Source organism: Aquarana catesbeiana, linkage group LG12 (genome assembly GCF_042186555.1).
Source record: "Aquarana catesbeiana isolate 2022-GZ linkage group LG12, ASM4218655v1, whole genome shotgun sequence".
Taxonomy (NCBI): domain Eukaryota; kingdom Metazoa; phylum Chordata; class Amphibia; order Anura; family Ranidae; genus Aquarana; species Aquarana catesbeiana.
In genome coordinates this window covers 74,366,629-74,392,112 of record NC_133335.1, presented here as the reverse complement: position 1 = coordinate 74,392,112, position 25,484 = coordinate 74,366,629, and the positions used below count along the sequence as shown (strand labels likewise).

Below are 25,484 nucleotides of genomic sequence, written 5' to 3'. Positions count from 1 at the left end.
TGGTTTACAATGCATCCCATACCGACTAAGCTGGACCCTCTAAAGAAAGGAGATTGTCCCCCTTGACTGATAAACGTCCCCAATAAGACAAACTTCCCATCCTGCGCTCCTCTATTTGGCTAGGCTTTGACTTTTATGACAAAAGCCATGATTTTTTTTTTTCCCTGTGTCTGCTTAGTAGATCTGTGCTGGAGCTGTGTGTGGGTGTGTGCATGGCAGATCTCATTGTCTCTCCTATTCTAGCAGCGCCATTTTGAGGGCCTTTAGAAAATGCCTTCTCCTCCTGCTGGGTCCAAAAACACTAATATTATCCATATGTTCAAAGACAACTTCAGGCCTTCCTATGGCTATATGCATTTACATCCTTCTATTGGAAAAAGTGTATCTGGGAAATGTTACATTGTTTCATGCCATTGAGAATCACATTTTCTTTGTAGCAATTAGCATTGCAACCTTCAATTATACAAACAAACAGAAAAAAAAAGCCTGAACTCAGTATGATGGGCACCTAAAAATAAAATATATTACTTCCCTATAGGCAGCAATAGGATACATATAAACTAAATTAATTTATTTACATACAAAATGTACACATTCTTATATCAGAACGTAAAAATAAAAAACCTATCATGCATTATCTTTACTTAGATTCTAAAATATGTTTTGCAAATTCTCATTTCAGAAATTCATTTAAAGAAATCCAAGTATCATGTAGTTTATATAGTTCTGTGTTCTGCACATACTCATGTCAGAATTCAATATAAAAAGAAATCGAGGGACCATGTATTTTATATACTTAGATTTTCAAATGTGTTTTGCTTATTCACATTTTCAAAATGTAATTTAAAAAAATCAAGAATCAAATATTCTATATTCCTACATTCTAAATATGTGTTTTGCACATTCTCCAGGCCAGGTTTTAGTTATAAAAATATCCAAGGATCATATATTCTATGCATATATTTGGTTGAATTCTATGATGTGTTTTTTAAATTATATTATGTGTTTTGCACATTCTCATGCCAGAATTTATTTTATAAAAATATCCAAGGATCATGTATTCTATATTTTTTATTTATGATATTATGTGTGTTTTTTTAATTCCATTATGTGTTTTGCACATTCTTATGCCAGAATTTATTTTATAAAAATATCCAAGGATCATGTGTTCTATTTTTTTTTTATCTATTATGTTTTTTTTTTAATTCTATTATGTGTTTTGCACATTCTCATGCCAGAATTTATTTTATAAAAATATCCAAGGAGTATGTAATTTAGATTGTTTTTTAAATTCTATAATGTGCCTTGCACATTCTTGTGTCAAATGTTAATGACAAAAAAAGAAAAAATCCAATAATCATGTATTTTATATACTTACATTCTAAAATTTGTTTAGCATTTTCTCATGTCAGAGTTTAATTTTAACTAAAAATCCAACAATCACGTATTCTGTATTTTTAAATTATGTTATGTGTTTTGCACATTCTCATGTCAAAATGTAATCACAGAAATTATGTATTCTATATGTGTGGTCCAAGGATATATTATATTTTTAAATTATATTATGAGTTTTGCACTCTCATGTCAAAATATAATGGCAAAAATCAAGTATTCTGTATGGGTTATCACATTCTCATGTCAGAATTTAATTACAAAAGAAAAAAAAAATCCAAGGATCATGCATTCCATTGGCTTCGATTCGAATGTGTTTTGCACTTTCTCTTGTCAGAATTTAATTTAAAAAAATGCAACGATCATGTATTAGATATATCTATCCTAGTGGTTTTAAAATTAATAATAAAAAAGTATAATTGAAGCATAAATTAAAAAAAAAACGGGATCAGATTTTAATTTTTATTAACATGGTAAAGTTTTGCACACGAATTATTATAAAGACAACTTTGTGAAAATAAGAACCATTAAATTATTATCAAATAACTAATAAATTAAAAATAAATACTGAGGAAAAAAAAAAAAAAAAAAATATATATATATATATATATATATATATATATATATATATATATATATATATATATAAAACATAAGACTTAGAATATCTACGTAAATCTAAACGAATATTTTTGATTCCTGAGACATCGCTAGAATAATGTTCAAATCAACTGATTTGTTTCTTCCCCCTGAATGGTTCTAATCGACAACTAAAGTACAAAAAAAAAACAAAAAAAAAAACATGAATTTAATTTAATAGCTGGCGGTGGATCAATAAATATAATAAATAGTATAAATAATACCCTCGTACGCTGAAGGTGAATACTCTGCAAGAAAAATAATGAGAAAAATGCGGATATTAAAATTCTAAATTGTGGAGATCCTTGCTGCAAAGTGTGCTAGTGAGAAAGTCGATATCTTCTTGTGAGAAGTGGACAGGACTATTGAGGGAACCCTCTGAAATGTGTAGGCAGGAGTCTGACGGGAATAAAGTCAGCTCTGACAATAAATTGTCCTGGCTTTCAGAGAGGACATTGTCCATGCTACCCACCTCTGCACTGGGCTCAGTCTCACTGGTGGGTGTTGGGTAGAGGGGGCTTCTGGATGTGGATTCCTTGCCTGAAGGAAGCTGTTGACTGATGGGCAACTTGGGAATCTCAGGCTTGTAGTGGTCTGACTCCATCAAAGAGTCATTGGCATCTAGTCCTTGGTGGTAGGCTGGGCTCTCATCTCCATCCTCTATGGGGTCGCAATCTTCCAAGTTGGAGAAACTCAGGTCCCCATCCTGTTGGTCTTTTTGCTGAGTCTGTCTCTTGTGCTTCATCCTGCGGTTCTGGAACCAAACTTTAACCTGTCTCTCGGTGAGATCTAGCAGAGCAGCTATCTCCACTCTCCTGGGTCTGCAGAGGTACTTATTGAAGTGGAATTCCTTCTCCAGCTCCAGCAGTTGGGTGTTGGTGTAGGCTGTCCTCAGCCTCCTATTGCTGCTGTTGGAGTCCTGGATTCCTGTCGGTTCTGCAAAAGCAATCGCTTACGTTATAAATCTAGGCACACACAGCCATTTCTTAGCTAACCAATTAACCCTTCTGCTGCTGGAGGGCAGCCAACAAGGAGGATGCAAGGCTATATGGATGGCTCTGGCAACATCGGGGTTAACTTTAGCCAGGAAACTCGATTACAAATTGTATTGTGACACAGATCAGAATAGTCATAAATAATCCCGAGCAGGTTAACGTGTTACTTTTATCTGACTGCCATTTATTTTTATCAGAAATGTGAACACCCACCGCCCCCATATTCCTTCTTGACAAAAAAAAAAAAAAGATACCCCCTTTACAGTATTACATTGCATGCAGGAACAATGCACCACTGCAGGTCCTCTTTTACTGTGATAGATGCAAGGATCCAGAATCAGTAAGGACATGACTACATAATTGTTAAAATGAAAAGATTAATCCACCAAGATCCAGGAACAATAAAATACAATGACTATTATCATTATTAAATGAAATGATGAACCCATGAAACCCCAAGATCCAGAAACAATAAGAAAACAGTGGCTATATAATTAATAAAATAAAATGATAGACACACCAAGATCCATGAACAAAAAAAAAAAAAACACGACTAATATAATTATTAAAAAGAAATGATGGACCCATGAACCCCTCAAGATCCAGAAACACTATGTAAACAGTGACGATATCGTTACTGAAATAAAATGATGTACACATGAACCTCCTCAAGATCCAAGAACTATAAGAACACATTAACTATATAATTTTTAAAAATAAACGTGGACGTGAACAAGATCCAGGAACAGTAAGAACAAATCGACTATATAATAATTTAAATAAAATGATGGACCTCCCAAAGATTCAAGAGCTATAAGAACATAGTCGACTATATCGTTATTAAAATAAAAAATAGACTCAGGAGCCCACCAAGATCCAGAAACAATAACAACATATTGACTATGTAATTATTATAATAAAATGATGGACTTATGAGCCCACCAAGATCCAGGAGCAATAAGAACACATTGACTATATTATTATAAAATAAAATGATGGACTTATGAGCCCACCAAGATCCAGGAACAATAATTGACTATATACTTATTAAAATAAAACGATGGGCTCATAAACCCACCAAGATCCAGGAACAATAAGAACACACTAATATTATTGGAATAAAATGATGGACTTATGAGCCTACCAAGATTCAGGAACAATAAGAACACACTAATATTATTGAAATGAAATGATGGACCCATGAACCGACCAAGATGCAGAAACAATAAGAACCCAGTGACTGATATCATTATTAAAATAAATGGATGGACCCCCATAATCCCTGAATGATGGACCCCAGGACAGACCTGCTGGTGACCCCCCTGCAGACTCAGGCGTTGATAGGGGAGCTGGTGGGGATCCTTGGTTGCTCTTCTTGCCTGATTTTTTTTCCTTCATCCAGGGGAACTCAGTAGCCAAATGGCCAGGCTGCTGGCTAGGCTGCTGGAGCAGGCCATTATCTGTCCGTTTTTGGCTCCTAGTCCTCGGCTGGCCACCGGAGCCCGGATTCAAGCTGGGGATGGTTTGTTCAAAAGGAGGAGGAATTAATGTCGAGCCCTTGATTGATGAAGTTTGAAATGTCTCCAGGACAGCAGGGAAGGACGTCAGGCACTCTGCTAGCGATGGCTGGCTGTTGATGAACCCGATCTCCCTCTCAAATTCAAAATTCATGGCTTCCCCTGGCCAGCCTAGGGGTGGGAAAAGGAAATATTAGGATCCCAATAATCCCGAGGCCCTATTATTGTATATTGCTGATAAATCAGGCGTATGGGGACCCTGATGTATTAAACTGAAGACTGGGCGACTTGCAGCCAATTCCTGGTCACGTGACTGCAGCTGACCAATAGGGATAACAGGCCTGCTGAAAAAGAGTGCATTATCACTGCGAATTAATTCTTATAAATGTATGGGGGACTTCCCCCCCAAAAAATGCTGCATGTACTAGTTGGCAATGTATAGAAGAGAAAGCGGTAGGAAGGGGGTTACTGAGGATGACCAAAGCAGATGCAATGAGAACACCAGGATAGGCACCATAGGATGGGGAGAGAGAATGTACTCCAGCCATGATTACAGAGGATGACCAGAGCAGAAGCAGCTGTGAAGCAGGATAGGAAGGTTTAATGGGGAGAGAGAAGGTACTCCATCCATGATCACAGAAGATGACATTTGGGGTCATCTGGAGCCCAGTTGTTGCTTTCCAGGATCACTTAGTGAAACTCCAGAATAAATCCTTATGGAGAGGCTGCTGAGTAACAGGGATGATTCCTGAGCCACATCACAAGAGAAGAGTGATCAATCTCTGGGGTGGAGGGGCAGTGTCAACTAAGAATTCCTCCCTTTATGACTATGGGAAGCCGAGGACTCCACAAACGGGAAATGTGTCCAACAGCTAAACTGGGGCACAAAGTCACCAGAAAAAAAAAGAGAAAGCCTGACTCCTTCCAAGTGTCTGGGGGTTGTGATCAGCAAGCTGCTGGGCTGCTCGTGGAAACTTTTGTCTGATAAAAATCTGCGTGGGTGGTGGGTGTAGAGCAAGGCACAGTCCCAGCAATGATCAGTGTGGATGGAGAGGGGACAAAAACAAGAGGACTTTTCTGGGACCATTGTAACCACAGAGGACATTTTTCTTTACTCCAACAGCTTTATTGCAGCAAAAATTTTGCTAAAGTGTCCCAAACGACATTTCCTTGTTTTTTTTTGTTGTTGTTTTTTTGCACTGTAGAGCAAGACAGAAAATCTTGGCCTCCTGGATTTTTTCTGCTACAGAACCTAGTGGAAAATGCCATGGATTTTTTTTTTACTCGGTTTGGGGGGGTGGGGTAGGCTGGCAGCCTGTTTATTTCATTTGGTGTTACTTAAAATGCGAGGTAAGAGATGATACATAGACATGAAGGGTTAATGTCACTGTGTAGCTAGCAAAGGCAACAAGAAGGAACAGAGCCCTTCTTTATTTATTTATATATGTATGCATATATGTATATATGGGTCTGCATGTTCACTATACATATCTGTTTATTGTAGAATTAGCTTACAACACCAACATACATTTTGTAACAATAAATGTATGTTATTGCACAATAATACGTGTTTTATATATATAGAGAGAGATCTAGATCTAGATCTCTATATATAATGAGCTTGGTAATAAAGAATATTCTATATATAATGATGTAATGAAGAAGTTGAGCATCTTCAAACAATACATTTTGTTAATTTTCACTTTAGTCACTTTAGCCAACTAGAGCAAATTTCTGGTTACTTATTTCATCAGTATGTGATTAGCTCATGAAAGATTTATTTTGGGAAGATTTATTAATTGATTGAATTATTTATTATGTGAAGATTTTCTTTCTTTCTTTCTTTCTTTCTTTCTTTCTTTCTTTCTTTCTTTCTTTCTTTCTTTCTTTCTTTCTTTCTCTCCCTCTTTCATTTTTTCTGTCTATATCTTTAATTCTCTTACTCTCTTCCCCTTTCATTTTCATTTGTCTCTCTTTCTCTCACTTTTATTCTTTCTCACTATTTATACACCTCTTCTCACCTTTCTTTCTTTCTTTCTTTCTTTCTTTCTTTCTTTCTTTCTTTCTTTCTTTCTTTCTTTCTTTCTTTCTTTCTTTCTTTCTTCCTTCCTTCCTTCCTTCCTTCCTTCCTTCCTTCCTTCCTTCCTTCCTTCCTTCCTTCCTTCCTCCCTCTTTATTTTTTTTTCTGTCTGTCTTGCTCTGTATCTTTATTTCTCTTACTCTCCTAATTACACCTCTTTATTCCTTTCTCTATCATTCACTCTCTCCCCCTTCTTTCTCTCTTCTTCTTTCATTTTCTCTGCCCCTCTTCCTCTCTCTCACTATTTATTACACCTCTTTCCACTTCCCTTTATTTCTCTTTAATCTTTCTTTCTTTCTTTGAGATATTTTGATGTAAAATGAGTGTGGTTTTTATGATTATAAAAATAATACTATTTGCACAAGAAGGATATGGATCCTTATTTTCACAAAACCTGAGATTTCAACAAAAAAAAAAAAAAAAAAACAAGATCTTTATTCTGATTTGTTGTACATTCAGCCCTAATGCAGATCACCCTTGCTATGTAGGTTTCTCTCGTAAAGATAAATCAGGATTTGGGAATTCTTGCACATGAAAGGTTTTGTGAAAACAAAGCTGAACTGAACCATCTGCCTGACTTCCTCCATAACTCGCCATTTTCTGAACAAAAAAAAAGATGGCGTCTGTTCTATTGTAGCCTGCACTTCTCTTAGACACAGCTTCAGTATGAGCTCATGAGGTTCTCCTGAGCAGTGCTGCTTATTCCAATGTTCTTTTATAACATAGCCAGGAGCAAAGAGATGTAATTTAATGTACAGACTCGTGTGTGTCTGTACTGCTTGAGGATTGCAGATTAATGAGTTCTGAAGCAAGCAAGAGCTATTAGATCGTTTTTCCCCCCCTATATGGGAGAGTGTACAAGACACATTTTTTGTATTTTAAGCAAACATGATAATTTGTTCACATTTTAAATGAATGAGCTTTGATCTTATGTTTCACACTGCTACTAATTAAACGTTTTATCTGCTATAAATATTCTTGCCTCACTGTACGTTATTTATGCTGCCTAAATGTATTTTTTTTGCACATTGGATGCAGTCATTTCAAGAGGAGAAAGGGATATCATTTTCCTTAAGCCCTCCCCTTTAACGCCTTGTGAATATTCATATCATAGAGATTCTTTGTAATGTATAACCCTCACTTTCTTTCATTCCTGTCCTTTCATTTTACACATTGGTGTGTTTCTCTGTATCCTTTTTTTTTTTTTTTTTTTGCAACTCTTGATTTCCATTGTGGGGCCTCTACTACTACATCAATCTTTTTAACTCATCTGGGCCCGCAGTTCCATGGTTCAAATAATAAAAGCAGACTTTTGAGTTAACCCTGTTCTGTGCTTTCCTCTACACCATGTTTTTTTTTTTTTTTTAAATATGTTGTTTCACAGGGGTAGACTTAATATAATTGGTGCACCCAGAATCTGGTGCAGCTGTGAATGCTAGCCAATCAGCTTTTAACTTCAGCTTGTTCGGTTAAGCTTTCACAATAAAACCTGGAAGCTGATTGGTTTCTATGCAGAGCTGCACCACATTTTGCACCATGAAGTTTTAGTAAATAACCCCCATTATGTGATATTATAAATTCCATAAATTTACAAATAAGTATGTTCTAGAACAAGTGGATGATACCCATCAAGCAGGTAAATATGTATTTACTCTTCATGGAAAATTTAGTGAAGAACAAGTAGACCAGTTTTGTGAAACTGACTTTTCTTTCAACACCTATATATGTTGAGGGATATTATTATTATTATTATTATTATTATTATTATTATTATTATTATTATTAATAATAATCATAAATATTATTATTATATGGAATAGTAAAAAATAAATAAATAATACAGTCATTCATTTATCCTGATTAGGCAACTGAAGCTGAAACGGGCTTGAAAGTGTATTACCTTTAGCAAAATACACATGTATCTTTGGTATTTATTTTCCCTCTAAGCTACTGGTTTGTGTAATTTGTAGCTATCTGCTCTCTCATTTCTCTCCCCTTGTGTTTGTCTTTTGCTGGAGAATATTCAAACAAGCAGAACGTTTACTCAGATACATAGCCAGCAGTAGACACAATTCTGGGGTTTCTTTGTACAATCCTGGGCATACAACAAACAGACCAACCTGCAGTGATTTCATACAGGCAGTCTAATAATTAAGAGCAAATATTGACATTCTTCAGTACAAACATATCTAGAATTAAAGCAAGCTGGCTGGTGAGGAGTGATCCAACTCTTGTCCCCACAACTACACTAATACACAGGAATGTTTTATAACACAAAGTTTATTCCATGATTTTTTTTTCCAACAGGCAACTTAAAAAAAAATAAAAAAGGAAAAATTACCTACAAGGAACAAAGAGATCTCCAGAGGGTGTTGTGCAGCCTCCCTATTCATGGCTAGACAATAACTGTTGGATGGGTTTTTCCATACCTCCAGTAGGACTAGTTACATTATCCATTATAACAAGAAAACAAACTAACATTTTTTTTCTAAAATACTAGAATTAAATAGGCATTATTGTACAATGACAGGGAAACACAAACTTTAGAACAAGAAAATACCAAAAAAGTACAATTTCCTTAATTATCATAAATACATTAATATGCTGGATAAATAATACAAAAAAAGGAAAAAATTATTGTTTCGACCGGCTTTCATAAGCAGCATTAATAAATAATCTCTACACATGACCACACAAGCCTGGAAGGCTCCAGGTTTGAGTGAGTTGGGCCCTAGGCTGCTCTCACCCTTTGTAAACTCGAAGTGCAAGAGAGATGTCCACACAGGTAGCTTAGCAAACACTGAGCAGAATTCACTGTGCTTAGATTGGTGAGTAGACATCTCCTAGTATAGTAGATCCTATACTATATACCCTGTATTCATGTTAAGACGAAAGAGCAAAGATTACTCAGGTGCCTAACCTTCACAGAGAAGTGACATCAATGGCAATTATCTAGAAAATGTAGTCAGCAACCCCTTTGTATCTCAATGCCTAGGCACCTACCACAGAAATGTAACAATTCTCATATTCTATTTTAATGTACAGATCACAGTCAAATAAAATAAACACAGTTGAGATCAACATTGTGCTTACATTTTTGTCTGTGACCACTGGGACTTTATATCAAATCCTACAGAAGACTTGGAAGTGGCTGTGATACTTTATTTTTCAATTGAAAGGCTTTTTAACTGGATGGGTGATAATAAACGTCAATCTTATGAGCCTATTATATACCATTTAAGATAATAACAGGTACTTCTACGACCAAAATACAGCCCTGAGAAGCACTTGTGTTGATAAGATGGGTTTAAATTACAATGCAGCAAGAATCCTGTATACCTTCAGTCTGTAATAAAATACAACAAATTTAAACACATTTAAAAAATAAGACATCAACACAAATGCTTCTGTATGTTCTGAGGCAGTGCCTTAGCTCAGTGCCCCTTAGTCTGCCAACATATTTCTTTTCTAGGTAATGCTGATTTCTTCTTCACAAGTGGGTCAATTTAGGAGCTTCTTGGATCCTTCCCTGATGATGTGAAGAGAGCTCTGTGTAGGTTGGATGGGGTTCACAAGGTGCATGATGCTGGTTAGTTGGCATGGGTGGAGCTCCACTGTAGTCAATATTGTTGGTCTGGTGTGCAAGGTGGTTCAAACCATACAGAGAAGGGCCTTGTGCTGACACTGAATCCACATAGTTCCCCCCAACATACACTGGGCTCCCTTGCATATTAGGAGATACATAACTACTCCCATTTCCTTGTAGGCCATGATGGTCATATTCTGGAGCAGTGTTTCCATACTTCTGCTGGGAAGGACAACCTTTTACAGGGGTCTGATAGTAGGCATTTTGGTGGGGTTTGTTATTAAAGGGAGGTGGTGAAGGGGTCTCAAAGTTAGCAGTCATTGAATGCATGGATCCCAAGAAACCTGCAGAGGACTGCATGCTCAAGGGTGGAGTGCTGGTGGGTGAAGGTCCTCCAGAGGATGAAGACATCCCTTTTATCTTTTGATCTTTCTTGTACTTCATCCTGCGGTTCTGGAACCAAATCTTTATCTGCCTTTCGCTGAGGTTCAGCAGATTTGCCATTTCCACCCTCCTTGGTCGACACAAATAACGATTGAAGTGAAACTCCTTCTCCAGTTCCACAAGCTGTGCGCTGGTGTAGGCCGTGCGTGCTCTCTTGGAGGCAGAGGAACCCGGGGGGCTCTTGTCACCACTGCAGCTCTCTGCCGCTTCAAATGAAATAAAAGATAATTACTACACTCAGAAATTGAAAGCATGATTTCATAATAAATTCTCTTAGCCACTGCTTCTATCTGGTCTTCCCTGCATTAGCCTGCATTTCATAAGCCTGGCATTTATTAAGAGCTCTGCTCCCCAAAGCTGCCCTGGTTTATGGAGATTTGATCAAGCAATGTAGACAGTTGCTTCATGACCTTTAATCTATGATTAAATTATTATTTCTGCACAGATAAAAACACAGTAAAAAAATTGCCTCAGGTATTACATCGAATACTGGTTTCCAATCTCAGTCTTCAAGCACCCTCAACAGATCATGTTTTCAGGATCTCCTTCATTTGTTTTGTTATTTTATCTAAAAGTAATTCCCAAAACATGGCCTGTTGGGGGTACTTGAGGAATGAGGCTGGGAAACACTGACTTAGACTGGCCATACATTATACAATTTTCTTGTTCAGTGTCCTTTAGATTTTCCATCCAAGTATGTGGTGCAAGGGCCTGCCAGATTGCATACAAATTTAAAGTGTTTAGGTTTGACCTTATATTATATGGTTTTGGTAAATCTAAAGGAAACTAGCACAAGAAAATTGTATTCTGTATGGCCAGCCTTAGCATATAACAGAAAGCAGAGCAATTGTTTCTGCATATGGTTGTTATGTACTACAACATAGACCACTGAAGAAGACAATCATCTTTGAGCAATCTTAGAAAGCAAGTATCTAGTTGGATGCCATTGGCTACTGCACCTGGAAAAGAAATTGCAAGGTTGTTTTTTCCTCAAGGAGTTGACTTCTTATTCCAATCATCAACAAAAAATATGCAGTATAGGGAGTGTTGGTGTAGTCTTCAAGTACCCTCAACAGATCATGTTTTATGGATCTCCTTCATGGCTTGGTATTTTATCTAAAAGAAATTCCATGGCCTGTTGGGGGTACTTAAGGAATGAGGCTGGGAAACACTGACATATAATATGACAGAAAGGAGAGCAATTGTTTCTGCATATGGTCATTATGTACTACAACATAGACCACTGAAGAAGACTAACATCTTTGAGCAATCTTAGAAAGCAAGCATTTGGTTGGATGCCATTGGCTACAGCACGTAGACAATACATTGCAAGGTTATTTTCCTAAAGAAGTTGACTTCTTATTCCAATCCTCACCAATAAATATGCAGAATAAGTGATGTTGGTGCAGTCTTTAAGTACCCTCAACAGATCATGTTTTAATGATTTCCTTCATGGCTTGGTATTTTATCTAAAAGAAATTCCCAAAATATGGCCTGTTGGGGGTACTTGAGGAATGAGGCTGGGAAACACTGACATAGAATATGGCAGAAAGGAGAGCAATTGTTTTTGCATATAGTTGTTATGTACTGCAACATAAACCATTGAAGAGGGCAATCATCCTTGAGCAATCTTATAAAGCAAGCATCTGGTTGGATGCCATTAGCTACTGCACCTTGAAAATAAATTGCATTGTTGTGTTTTCCTTAAGGCGTTGACTTCTTATTCCAATCCTCACCAATAAATATGCAGTATATGTGATGTTGGTGCAGTCTTTAAGTACCCTCAACAGATCATGTTTAAAGGATCTCCTTCATAGCTTGGTATCTAAAAGAAATTCCCAAAACATGGCCTGTTGTGGGGTACTTTGAGGAATGAGGCTGGGAAACACTGACATGTAGAATATAACAGAAAAGTAAGCAATTGTTCCTGCATATGGTTGTTATGTACCACAACAGAAGACAGTCATGTTTGAGCAATCTTACAAAGCAAGCATCTGATTGGATGCCATTGGCTAATGCACATGGAAAATAAATTGCACTGCAATTGCAAGGTTGCATTTTTCATAAAGGAATTGACTTCTTATTCCAATGCTCACAAATAAACATGCAGTATAAGGGATGTTGGTGCATGGAACACATTACTGAATCACTGAGGCACATCATGGGTTACTGCTACTAGAAAGCAATAAGTGAATGAGGAATCCAGTACCTGTGGTGGGGGGACTGGATTTCTGCTTGGAGTTTTGCCTGGACTCTTTCATCCATGGGAAGATCTGTTTGTTGGCAGGACTGCAGGAGGCCTGTGTTTTCACTGAGGAGGACTTGTTGGCTCCAGACTGGGCACTGCTGCTATTGTTATTGGGAGGAACAGTGGGGTTCTCTTGGGGGGAAAGAGAAGAGGGCTGGTGGTGCTCAGAAGACAGACTGGAACGCATACAGCTCCCATTTAGGTTTTTTGGTTTGGCCAGTGGCCCATTGTGTCCCAGGGATTGCAGGGAGCAAGAAGACCTCTGGAAGTCATTGTCGAGGTGGGGTGAAGCTGCAAAAGCCTGCTGTGGTCCTTCATAACCCAAACCACCTCCCTGGTACGAGTAGCCTCCAAACAGACTGGGGTTGTCATAGTAGGATGCTTTCTGCATCTCCCGGATCCCCAAAATGTATTGTCACCTAGTCGGAGGGTGTCCCCACCCTTACAGAATAACATTGGCACCCCACAGTCACCTGGCACGGATATCCCTTGTATTGTTTGAAGGCAACCTAAGAGATCAAAGACACAACATAACAAGAGACTGTTAGAATCGACACTTCAAAAAGAACTGTGCATATAAATAAGGAATGTAAAGCGAAGTGTATGTAGACAACTCATTCTACATTTCACATATCGGTGCTAATTTTATTAATAAACATTGCATACTTTGTTTACTGAAATAATTGGCCCCTGCAACAAATAAAAATAAATAAATTGTATATTTAAAAGGACAATCATTACACACCTCTAGATAAAGAAGTAGACATGATTTGTGATCCCATATGCATAGATTGAATATACATTCTTGTATGTGAATTATAAACAATAAAGGTCCCCCTCTCTTTCTTTTTCTTTTTTTTTTTCGTTTGCCGAATAAAACTCCTAAACCAGAAAAACTGGCAGTGCAGCCTGAGCCCGGAGCGTCCAGCCGGAGCACAAGAATGCCGGATAATAGCTGCTGTCCTGAGCTCACAGCTATGATGTATGAGGGTCAACCGAGCAACCGGGACACCTCAACACACAACACAATTCCTTTTATCCTCCATCATTAGAAACACACAACTGCCTTTTCTTTGTCTCTTCCAACATTCGAGCTCTACTTCTTTCCTCATTTCGTTTAATCCATAAATATATGTCTAATATTCAGAAGAAAATACACTGAAGGTATATAAGGTATATACTCTACACCAGACAACACAACACTCTGCATAGGTATTAGAATTATTCTTGGATGGCATTAGTATGCATCCTTGAGTATATATATATATATATATATATATATATATATATGTGTGTGTGTTTTATATTTGAATATATTTATATTTGATATATATCTTCTATCTATCTTACTACACAGCTCATACACACAAAATGTCTATATATTGGATGGCATTAGTGTGTATTTGTGAGTATATATGTGTGCATGTTTGTTTATACATATATGCGTGTGTGTGTTCTATCTATATATATCTATCTCTGTTGGCGCTATATCAATCCTGTATAATAATAATTATCTATCTATCTATCTATCTATCTATCTATCTATCTATCTATCTATCTATCTATCTATCCATCTATCGCTTGCTACACTGCTCATACACATATATGTGTCTACATATTGGATGGCATTAGTATGTTTGCGGTATTATTATTATTATACAGGATTTATATAGCGCCAACAGTTTGTGTTAGTATGTATATATGTGTATTAGTATTTATGTGTGTGTTTTATATGTAACATTCTATGTCTACCTATATATATATATATATATATATATATATATATATATATATATATATATATATCACTTGCTACACTGCTCATACATACAAGTGCTTTTATTTGTGAAGTATATTTGAAAGTGTGTGCACAATATATATATATATATATATATATATATATATATATAAAATAAAGAAATTTAGAATGTGTGTGTGCAGAAACGTATGTATATATACAATATAAAGAAATTTATATAATGTGTGTGTACAAAAAAAGTGTACATACAAAAAATATATAAACAAATATATATATGTGTGCATGTGTGGTGTGTGTACAAAAAAGCATGTATATATATATGTATATATATATATATATATATATATATATATATATATATATATATATACAAAAACACGTAAAAAAAATATTTTTATATATGTGTATGTGTGTGCATGTGTGCAAAAACAATGTATACAAAGTGTGTATATATTTAAAAAAGAAAATGTGCATGTGTGTGTGCAAAAAAGCACGTGTAAGTACAAAAAATATATAAACAAATGTATGTGTGTGTGTGTGTGTGTTTGTGCAAAAAAAGTATGTACATAAACAAAAACTATATAAAGAAATATATATATATGTGTGTGTGTGTGTGTGCAAAAAAGTATGTATATAAACAAAAATGATATAAACAAATATATGTATGTGTGTGTGTGCAAAAAAGTATATATATAAGCAAAAACTATATATATATGTGTGTGTGTGTGTGTGTGTGTGTGTATGTGCAAAAGGTAGTACAGATACAATATAAAGAAATATATATAGTGTGTGTATATAAAGCATGCATATCTAACATAAAAACATGTCCCCTTTATTAAATAAACACAACCAGTGTGTCTTTCAATGATCAGAAGCCAACTGCAGAGTATTATGGGAAGCCTGTTGTAGGTATCCTATGAGGCCTTGTTTTTGTCCCCCCCATATTTTGGCCACTGAGTTGTGTCCCCTGCCTGGCAGATAATAAAATGTTTGGAGTTCTCTAATAATGGCAGATAGGAGAGTGAGTCTGGTCTGAGCAGCTTTTGTAGCTCGTCTCTCCACACGTCACAAATGTCGCTCATTTATCTTTGTCGGACTCCTAATTATTTACTCCAAGGAATTGTTTAAAAAAAAAAAAACTCTACCTGAATAATAAATATTAAATGATATGGTGTTCCAATTAGTTGACACTGCCCTCCATCCTTCTTATTTTAGAACTGAATTTTGAATTTTATTTTCCACTGGAAGAATTTACATTTTTGTTAATAAAATAATAATAATAAGTGAACTCCTGTCCCTTTCTAAATCGAACTTTATCGCTGAGAAGTGTTATATATCTGTAGTATAAATAAAGGGATTTGTATATTTTATTTGCTGTTTCTATTACTACTTAGGATAAAGTCAGTGTAATAGAAAGAGCAATACATCCTGATCTTAGGAAATGCTTATTTACAGAGAAAAGGAAACAGATCTATGAAAGAATACAATGTAAAGAATAGTAGAAATAAAATAAAAATAAAAGCTAGGTGTGGGGTGACAACACCAAAGACAATAGCTGACAATCTGTGCGCACCTTGACTTGCCTGTGACAGACAAAAAAAAAAAAAAAAAATTGCGACAATTTTTGCTACTTGTATTTGTTCGATGATTCAAGCTAAACAGATTGCAGTAAATAGATGTTTAATGAGCAGCTAAGAAATATGGAAAGTGTGTGTGAGCGGAGGGGAGCTTAAGGCAGCTGTGAACTCTTCTTGAACCGAGATTGCAGTCATATGGTCATAAATCACTGGGACACAGACTCCGCCATTCACTGATAGACTATTTGGGTCCAAGCTTACCTTAGCAGACTCTGACGAGCAAACCTCTAGCAGACATCCCATATATCCCACTCCGAGCTCAGATCAATAGGCAGCCGGGTCCTGGTGAGGAGCAGCATCGGGGAGCCCAGGGGCTGGAACCCAGGAGAGAAGAAAGGCTGTGCAAGGCAGAGCTGGAGAGGAAGATCCGTGCTAATCGCAGGGCTTTCAATGGACAAGCTGAAGCTTTCAAGGCTGCCCTATACACCGCCCTACTGCTAACAATGGCCTCAGCTCCTCCGCTGGATCCAGCCGCAACAAATCCCCCAAAACTCCGCCATTGTCTTCTCCAGCGATCACATCATTATTATCATCTCCCCATTAAAAAAAAAAAAAAAAAAATCACCATTTGCTTTTTACACCCCAAGCTGTTATGGCTCCAAAGCCAGCGTCACCACTGAGGGATTATGCTAATGACAGACGTGGACACAGGGCCTAGGAAGGTAGCAGAGACTTCTGCTGCTCAATTAGGTGCCAGTCTATGCTAATAGACCGTTTGATCTCACCTACATACAGCCTGCTTCTTCTTCCTTTTTTTTTTTTTTTGTAATCTAGTTGTTTTCAGTTTAACCCCTGCGCTGCCATGGGAAGGCCAGCAGCACCTTCCCTTACCCTGCCAGGCAAGATCACCTGGGGATGCAAGGGTTAATGGACAGTGCCTGTCACCCTTCCTCTACTTTGGAATATGGAAATGGTTGGTTATAACTGGGGTGTCATGTGTCACTCAGCTCTCCAGGACTGGGGGGGATGTGACTGCAGACATGAATGGAAGAAGGGGTGCAGGCACTGGTGGTGTGTGGAAGGAATGGCAGGGGTAAGGGGGATAGGATTGGGGGCATCAAAAAAAAAAATATGGGCCCAAGGGAAAGCTACAGGTTTCTGGCTGCTGCAGGATTTCACTTGGGAAGAGTTTTCAAAGTTTAGTTGCCCTGTTCAAATTCTAAACTCAATATTACTAAAGTTTGCCAAGCACATTACAATCTGATTGCACAATCTCCTTTAGATCTATCAATAACTGTGTAGTGCAAGGGCCTGCTTGATTGGATATAGGTTGATTGGATCATTTAGGTAATCCCAAATATTTTGGTAGTTGATTGTACATTATATTTTTTAAATGTACAATCAACTACCAAAACTCTGTAATATTTTGGATACTGATTTATGATATAATTCAATGCCACGTGGGATTTAATATACTGTATAATTCAGTGCCACGTGGGATCTATGATATAATTCGGTGCCACATGGGATATAATAAATAATTTAATGCCAATTGGGATATAATATATAATTCAATGCCACATGGGATTTATTACATAATTCAATGCCACATGGGATATAATATATCATTCAGTGCCACGTGGTATATAATATATAATTCAATGCCACATGGGAAGCATTATATTGTATAATTCCGCACCACGTGGAATTTATGGTATATATCAGTGTCACATGGGATATAATATGTAATTTAGTGCCACGTGGGATTTATTATATAATTCAGTGCCACATGGGATATAATACATAATTCAGTGTCATGTGGGATTTTTTTATATAATTCAATGCCATGTGGGATTCATTATATAATTCAGTGCCACATGGGATATAATATATAATTCAGTGCCAGGTGGGATTTATTATATAATTCAGTGTCACAGGGGATATAATATATGATTCAATGCCACATGGGATATAATATATAATTCAATGCCACATAAGATTTGATATATAATTCAGGGCCACATGGGATATAATATATAATTCAATGCCACATGGGATTTGATATATAATTCAATGCCACATGGGATATAATATACTGTATAATTCAGCGTCACGTAAGATTTATGAAATAATTCAGTGCCGCATGGGATATAATATATAATTCAGTGCCACGTGAGGTTTAATATATAATTCAATGCCACACGGGATATAATATACTATATAAGTCAGCACCACATGAGATGTATGATATAATTCAGTGCCACATAGGATACAATATATAATTCAGTGCCACGTGGGATTTATTATATAATTTAGTGCCACGTGGGATTTATTATATAATTCGGTGCCACATAAGATATAATACATAATTCAATGACACATTTTATATAATATATAATTCAGTGCCACGTGGGATATAACATATAATTCAGTGCCACGTGAGGTTTATTATATAATTCAATGCCACATGGGATATAATATACTATATAAGTCAGCGCCACATGAGATTTTTGATATAATTCAGTGCCACATAGGATACAATATATAATTCAGTGCCACATGGGATTTATTATATAATTTAGTGCCACGTGGGATTTATTATATAATTCGGTGCCACATAAGATAAAATACATAATTCAATGCCACATTGGATATAATTCAGTGCCACGTGGGATATAATATAGAATTTATTGCCACGTGGGATTTTTTTATATTATTCAATGCCAGGTGGAATAATAGTATTATATAATTAGTTACCTCTTGGTATATATTATATAATTCAATGCCACGTGGGATATAATATATAATTTAATGCCACATGGACTAAAATATACTGTATAATTTAGCGCCACTTGGGATTTATGTTATAATTCAGTGCCACGTGGAATAAAATATATAATTCAATACCATGTAGGATATAATATATAGTTCAATGCCACATGGGATATAATATATAATTCAATGCCACATGGGATATAATATATTGTATAAGTCAACATGAGATTTATGATATAATTTAGTGCCACATAGGATACAATATATAATTCAGTGCCACATGGGATTTATTATATAATTTAGTGCCATGTGGCATTTATTATATAATTCAGTGCCACATAGGATATAATACATAATTCAATGCCACATTGGATATAATATATAATTCAGTGCCACGTGGGATATAATAAATAATTTATTGCCACGTGGGATTTTTTTGTATTATTCAATGCCAGGTGGAATAATAGTATTATATAATTTGTTACCTCTTGGTATATATTACATAATTCACTGCTATGTGGGATATAATATATCATTCAATGCCACATTTACTGTATAATTTAGCGCCACTTGGGCGCTAAATTTTTTTTTCATTCTGTGCCAAGTTAAGTAGATTTTTCCTTATTTCCTGTCCTGGAGACACAGCAGGAAGTGTGTAAAAATCTCTCCAACTAAGGGGAAAACCCCTCCTTAAAGAGGGTTGGCAGCTTTTTTGGAAAAAAAAAAGTAAAGTCAGCAGATAAAAATATTGTAACTGCTGAATTTTATTAAAAGGACACTTACCTGTCCAAATATCCAGCATCATCCTCACCCAGTTCTTCTCTGGTCTTTGGGGTCCCCGGCGCTGGCGTGTTTAGTGTGGGAAGCAAGCTGTGAATCCTTGCGGCCTCACAGCCGGCTTTCCTATTGCGCATGTGTGAGCTCCGCTGCACTGCGTGAATGGCCCCACAGCCTGCTGGGATCTGTGATGTGTCCCAGAAGGTGGTGGGCAGGGACGGGGAGGGGACCGAACTTTCACTGGTATCACCTAAGCAATCTGAACGGAAGCGGGAGCGAGTACCTAACAAAACAAAGTACCCGCTCCTCTCCCCTACTCCCTGCCCCAAAAAAAACATCCCAAAGTGTTAGAGGAGGGTGGGAGGAGGACATAAAGTGGAACTTCCACTAATGTTGCTTTAAACTCAATCTTATTTATTTTTTACCTCAATGCTCAAACCCCCACCTGGTCAATTGCTGTCTCAGTTGCAGCACTGCACCGCTCTCTTCCTGGTCTCATAGAGAACACTGAGAGCAGTGGGAGCCATAGACTCCTGCTGCTGTCAGTCGAATCATGTGAGGAGGGAGTAGGGGGCGTGGCTTGCTGGTGCTGTGTGTGTCTATGGATTCACACAGCCCAGCTAGGGAGCATGCCCACATGGGTGCCCCCTTAGCACAAGACTTGCTAAGGGGGCACTCGCAGCAAGGGGGAACAGGCATTGCCAGTGGGGGACTTCCAAAGAAGAGATAGAAAACTGTGCTGTGCAATATCATTGCACTGCGCAGGTAAGTATAACATCTTTTTTTATTTTAATTTGAAAAATAACTGTTACTATCACAGTAAATGTAACTTTTTTTTTTTAGTTTTGGATAGAGTAGAGAGGGATTAGGCCACCTGTCAGGCTTTTATTTCAGTTTGTGTCCCCAGAAATCGGAAGGAATTTCCTCTCACGTCCTGTTTTGGCTACAGAACAGAAAATGAAGAAAAATCTCCCCAATAGGACACAGATGCTAATAAAAAAATGGACACGAGTTATAATTCTTCCTTATTCCATCCAAAATGGAAAAAAGATTTACGTTTAGATATACTTTAAGCTGGCCAACGTAAAGATTGTCAGCAGGTACCCCATGCATGCTAAATAGCAAGGATGAACAAATCTCCTGCTGCCAGCTATTGTATTCTGACAGTCAGCACCAGCACCTGTCAGACTACCCAAACAGTGTCTGCAGCTGATTGGCTGCAGTCACTGCTTGGTTGATCTTTTTTTTCTGCCCTGCTCCTTTGATTTCTCAAAGTTTGTCAAGCAAGGTGGTGTTAGCAGAGCCCCCCATGGTTCGAATTTTAGCCAATTCAGAGGAATCTAAAATCTAAACAATGTCTGGCCAGCTTTAGACAGCTGTCACTCCTAAACATGTGCCCTAATCAAAGATTTCCCATCACTTCCTGATCTGGTGAAAACCATAACATTTTGGTTTTCCCATCACTCTGTTTTGGTGACAATGATCACCAAGACAAATGGAGAGGGTGAATCTCCCTAGCAGAGTCACAGACAGCAATAAAAGCATGGCAGGGGTGCCAACTAGTGGCGGCTGGTGTTTTTTTCTATGGGGGGGCAGCAAACAGCCAGCCCACCCCCCCAGGCGACAGTCGGGACATCAAAGTCCCTCACTTACCCCATCGAGGAAGTGGGCGGGCAGCGTGTCTGGCAGCTTTCTTCCTCCTCCAGTGGTGTGGATCACGGCAGCTTCCGCCATGCATCTCACTCCTCCTAGGCGTCCAATAGGATCGCCTGACCTTTCAGCCAATCAGGAAACAGGTATCAGACCCACGCTTCCTGATTGGCAGAGAGGCGATTCAGTGTTAGAAAAGCGAATATTCATTTGCTTTTCTAACACACCTGGGTGGGCTCTGAGCGCAATGCTCTTCGCCATGAGTCCACCCTATTTTGAAGCCTATTAGAGCCTATAGCTCTAATCAGGTGCTTAACCCCCCCGCCGCTGTAATTCGTGTGCCCGGCATCCTGAAAGGGGCCGGACGACTGAATAGAGGGTGGCCACGGCAGCTGTGGATAGATTCATGCATGAATCTACCTATTAATCATATAGGGGGTGGCCTGAATAGAGGGGGCGGCGCCCATACCCCCTTTAATGGACGGGCCGCCCCTGGTGTCAACCCTACTCAACACTATTCAAAGACTACAAAACATTTTGGCTAAAGATATGTTTTAATGTACAGACATAGAAATAGATTGCATAAAATAGATTTTATGGAGGATGTGTAGGCAGAGTATAATAAAACAGGACAACCTGTTACCTGTTTAGATCCACTTTAACCTACAATCTGTGTTGTTATACCAGAGGATTTGAGCAGCACGGTGGCTGAGTGGTTAGCACTTCCGCCTGGCAGCACTAGGGTTGTTGGATGTAATCCCAACCATGGCACTACCTGCCTGGAGTTTGCATGTTCTCCCTGTGCCTGTGCATAGCTCCCAACTGTCCCTGATTTTGAGGGACTGTCCCTGATTTGAAGCAAAGTCCCTCTGTCCCTCATTCCTCCTCATTTTGGTCTGATTTATATAGTTGTATATAAAAATGCACTTTTTATCTATCAAAAAGTGTTTTCCAGCGCTAAACCTTTCATCTGATTTCTAAATTGCCGCATTTGTAAATTCTAAAAGCCAATATAAAGGAACAGTAGTGGTAAAAAAAAGCACTTGGGTTTAAGCAATCTTGTTTTTTTGTACAATTCTCCTTTAAGGGGGCGTGGCAATGGGGTGTGTCCTATGCCTGCATACTTTTGCTGATAGGTGTCCCTCATTCCCATTTCATAAAGTTTGGAGGTATGCCTATGTGGGTTTTCCAAACACATGTTTGTAGGTTAATTGGCTCCTGTCTAAACTGGCCCTAGTATGTGTATGTATGAATATGAGTTAGAGACCTTAGATTGTAAGCTTCTTGAGGGCAGGGACTGATGTGAATGTACTATATATACATACCTCCCAACATTTTGAGATGGGAATGAGGGACACCTACTAGCAAATGTATGTAGCCATAGGACACGCCTCCTGCCACACCCCCTTAAAGGAGAATTAACCAAAAAAAAAGGTTAATTAAATGCACAAGGGCTTTTTTTTACCACTACTATTCCTTTATATTGGCTTTTTAAAATTTACCAATGCAGCAATTTAGAATTTGGATTTGTTTTAGCACTGGGAAACAGTAGATAAAAAGTGCATTTTATATACAACTATATAGATCAGGCCAAAATGAGGGACAAATGAGGGACAGAGGGACAAATTAGGGACAGTCCCTCAAAATAAGGGACAGTTGGGAGCTATGTATATATAGTATGTAAAGCACTGTGTATGTTTTCAGCACTATATAAGTACCTGTAATAAATACATAAATAGTGAGAAAATTAAATCATTACTTACCTACAGGAGCAATTAAAAAAAAAAAAAAGGTTTTGCTTGTGGATGATTGAAGTGATCACAAAGTGAGCATTCATTAGGTAGAGTGAACCCCAATGTCTAAATTCTGTATATGTAGTTTTCCAAATTATTACAGCTATCGTGCCTGTATTTTATGTTGCTAGTGTTCACTTTGCAAAGCTGTGTAAACTCTGAAAACCCAATGATGTGCGGAAAAAAAAAAAAATCGCATGACTGGTTGATTGAAGTAAAACACTCAGCTTAGTGAACGTCACTTTTTAGAGTGAACATTAAAGTGGTTCTAAACCTTGTTTTTTTTTTTTAAATTACACTAACAAACATGGTATATTTACCTGCTCTATGCAATCGTTTTGCACAGAGCAGCCCTGATCCTCTTCTTCTAGGGTCCTCCACCGGTGCTCCAGGCCCATCCTCTTTGGCAGGTGCCATCCATGGAAAGCTGCTTTCCATGCCCCCCCCCCCCCCCCCGTATGCCCACTCCCGAGTCCAGTTGCTGCGTCCATTGACACAGACAGCGGGCCACGCTGCCCTTCTCCCTTGTCACAGCATTTGATTGACAGCAGCAGGAGCCAATGGCTCACTCTGCTATCAAGCTGCCCAATGAGGCACTGCACTCATGCGCATCACTGAATCGGATCAAGCTCAGGTCAGAAAAAGAGGGGAGGGAGGGGGGGGGACTGTGGAGCTGCAGCACAGGAGGTTTTTCACCTTAATACATAGAATGCATTAAGATTAAAAACCTTTACAACCACTTTAAGTTTAGTACATCAACCTCTTTAAATTAGGGCAGCAGGATCTTCTGTTTAATAAGCTATTTCTACCAATGTTATTCACCTTTCCTTGTACAACATCAATAAATATGGCTGAAGTGGAGATATTAAAATAAATAAATAAGTAAAAAAAAAATTAAATACATATATATATACATATATAGATATATATCATGAGCCACTGTGCTCATTATATGAAGCCACTGTGCCCATCAGATACAGCCTCTGTGTCCATGAAATGCAGCCACTGTGCTCATCATATGCAGCCTCTTTGCCCATGAAATGCAGCCACTGTGCCCATCATATGCAGCCTCTGTGCCCATAAACTGCAGCCTCTGTGCCCATCAATTGCAGCCACTGTGTCCATGAAATGCAGCCACTGTGCCCATCATATGCAGCCTCTGTGCCCATGAAATGCAGCCACTGTGCCCATCATATGCAGCCTCTGTGCCCATGAACTGCAGCCTCTGTGCCCATCAATTGCAGCCACTGTCCCCTTCAATTGCAGCTACTGTGCCCATCATTTGCAGCCTCTGTGCCCCATCAATTGCAGCCTCTGTGCCCATCATATGCAGCCACTGTGCCCCCCCGCCCACTCGCTGTCTGACCGGCACTTACCCCATCTTGGTGGCGGGTCAGGCAGCGGGTGACAATGGCGAGCTGTGGGGTGAGTAGCGCGGGTCAGGCGATGGAACCTGTGTCCTCCGTGCGTCTCTTCTTCGCTTCTGCTAGCTGGCCAATGGGATCACCTGTGCCTTCAGCCAATCAGGTGACCGGTATTAGACCCACGCCTCCTGATTGGCAGAGAGGTGGTTCAGTGTTAGAAAAGCAAATATTCATTTGCCTTTCTAACATGCCTGGGTGGACTGCGAGCGCAATGCTCTGCGCTCCAAGTCCACCTTTTTTGAAGCCTATGGCTCTAATCAGGTGCTTCAAAAAAACACCCCCGCCGCTGGAATTCGGCGGCACGGCATCCAAAAAGGGGCCAGACGCCTGAATAGGAGGTGGCAGAGGCGGCCATGGATAGATTCATGCAATGCAATCCAATGCATGAATCTATCTATTTGTCATATAGGGGACGGCGAGACAGAGGGGGCAGTGCCCCGTGCGCCCTTAATGGGCGGGCCGTCCCTGCTCCAGGGCAATTTATAGGCACAAGATCTTTGCTTAATCTAGTTGCAGAAAACTGGAACAGGTAACTTATCTCATATGTATGGATAATTGGTGATTTGAGATAATCAATAGCAGCTGGACTGACATGTCCATGGGTAGCTTAAAGTATAACTAAAGGCAAAGTTTTGGAGTGGAGATTAACTTGATTTTTTATCGCTGTCTGTACCCAGATTTATCCTCTCTACTTGTCCTGTTTACCATTATTATTAAAAATGACAAATTTTGGGTTGTCCCCAGAAAAAAGAGGGGAAATCTTCCAACGGGGACCTGGGGGGCCCCAATGGATTCCATTAATTTTTAGGGATTTCCTCTCACTTCCTT

At 38.3% G+C, this 25,484-nt stretch overlaps 2 protein-coding genes across 2 annotated transcripts; both read right to left on the bottom strand.

The window, feature by feature from the left end:
- Window positions 1-2,045: 2,045 nt before the first annotated feature.
- Window positions 2,046-5,929, bottom strand: HOXB2 (homeobox B2). Its single transcript, XM_073608058.1, has 2 exons — window positions 4,334-5,929; window positions 2,046-2,967 (listed from the first exon to the last, which is right to left on the bottom strand). Exons 1-2 carry the CDS (start codon window positions 4,695-4,697, stop codon window positions 2,312-2,314), a joined length of 1,020 nt encoding a protein of 339 aa, XP_073464159.1. The 5' UTR covers window positions 4,698-5,929; the 3' UTR covers window positions 2,046-2,311.
- Window positions 5,930-8,885: 2,956 nt separating this feature from the next.
- Window positions 8,886-13,312, bottom strand: HOXB3 (homeobox B3). Its single transcript, XM_073608057.1, has 2 exons — window positions 12,863-13,312; window positions 8,886-10,859 (listed from the first exon to the last, which is right to left on the bottom strand). Exons 1-2 carry the CDS (start codon window positions 13,290-13,292, stop codon window positions 10,114-10,116), a joined length of 1,176 nt encoding a protein of 391 aa, XP_073464158.1. The 5' UTR covers window positions 13,293-13,312; the 3' UTR covers window positions 8,886-10,113.
- Between the last annotated feature and the right edge of the window lie 12,172 nt (window positions 13,313-25,484).

Excerpts from the sequence above, each read along its gene's own strand:
- HOXB3 (XM_073608057.1), bottom strand. The coding sequence starts at position 13,292 with ATGCAGAAAGCATCCTACTATGACAACCCCAGTCTGTTTGGAGGCTAC. Across the intron at positions 10,860-12,862 it reads ATCCAGTCCCCCCACCACAG|CGGCAGAGAGCTGCAGTGGT; the intron begins GTACTGGATTCC and ends TTTCATTTGAAG.
- HOXB2 (XM_073608058.1), bottom strand. The coding sequence starts at position 4,697 with ATGAATTTTGAATTTGAGAGGGAGATCGGGTTCATCAACAGCCAGCCA. Across the intron at positions 2,968-4,333 it reads TGCAGGGGGGTCACCAGCAG|AACCGACAGGAATCCAGGAC; the intron begins GTCTGTCCTGGG and ends TTGCTTTTGCAG.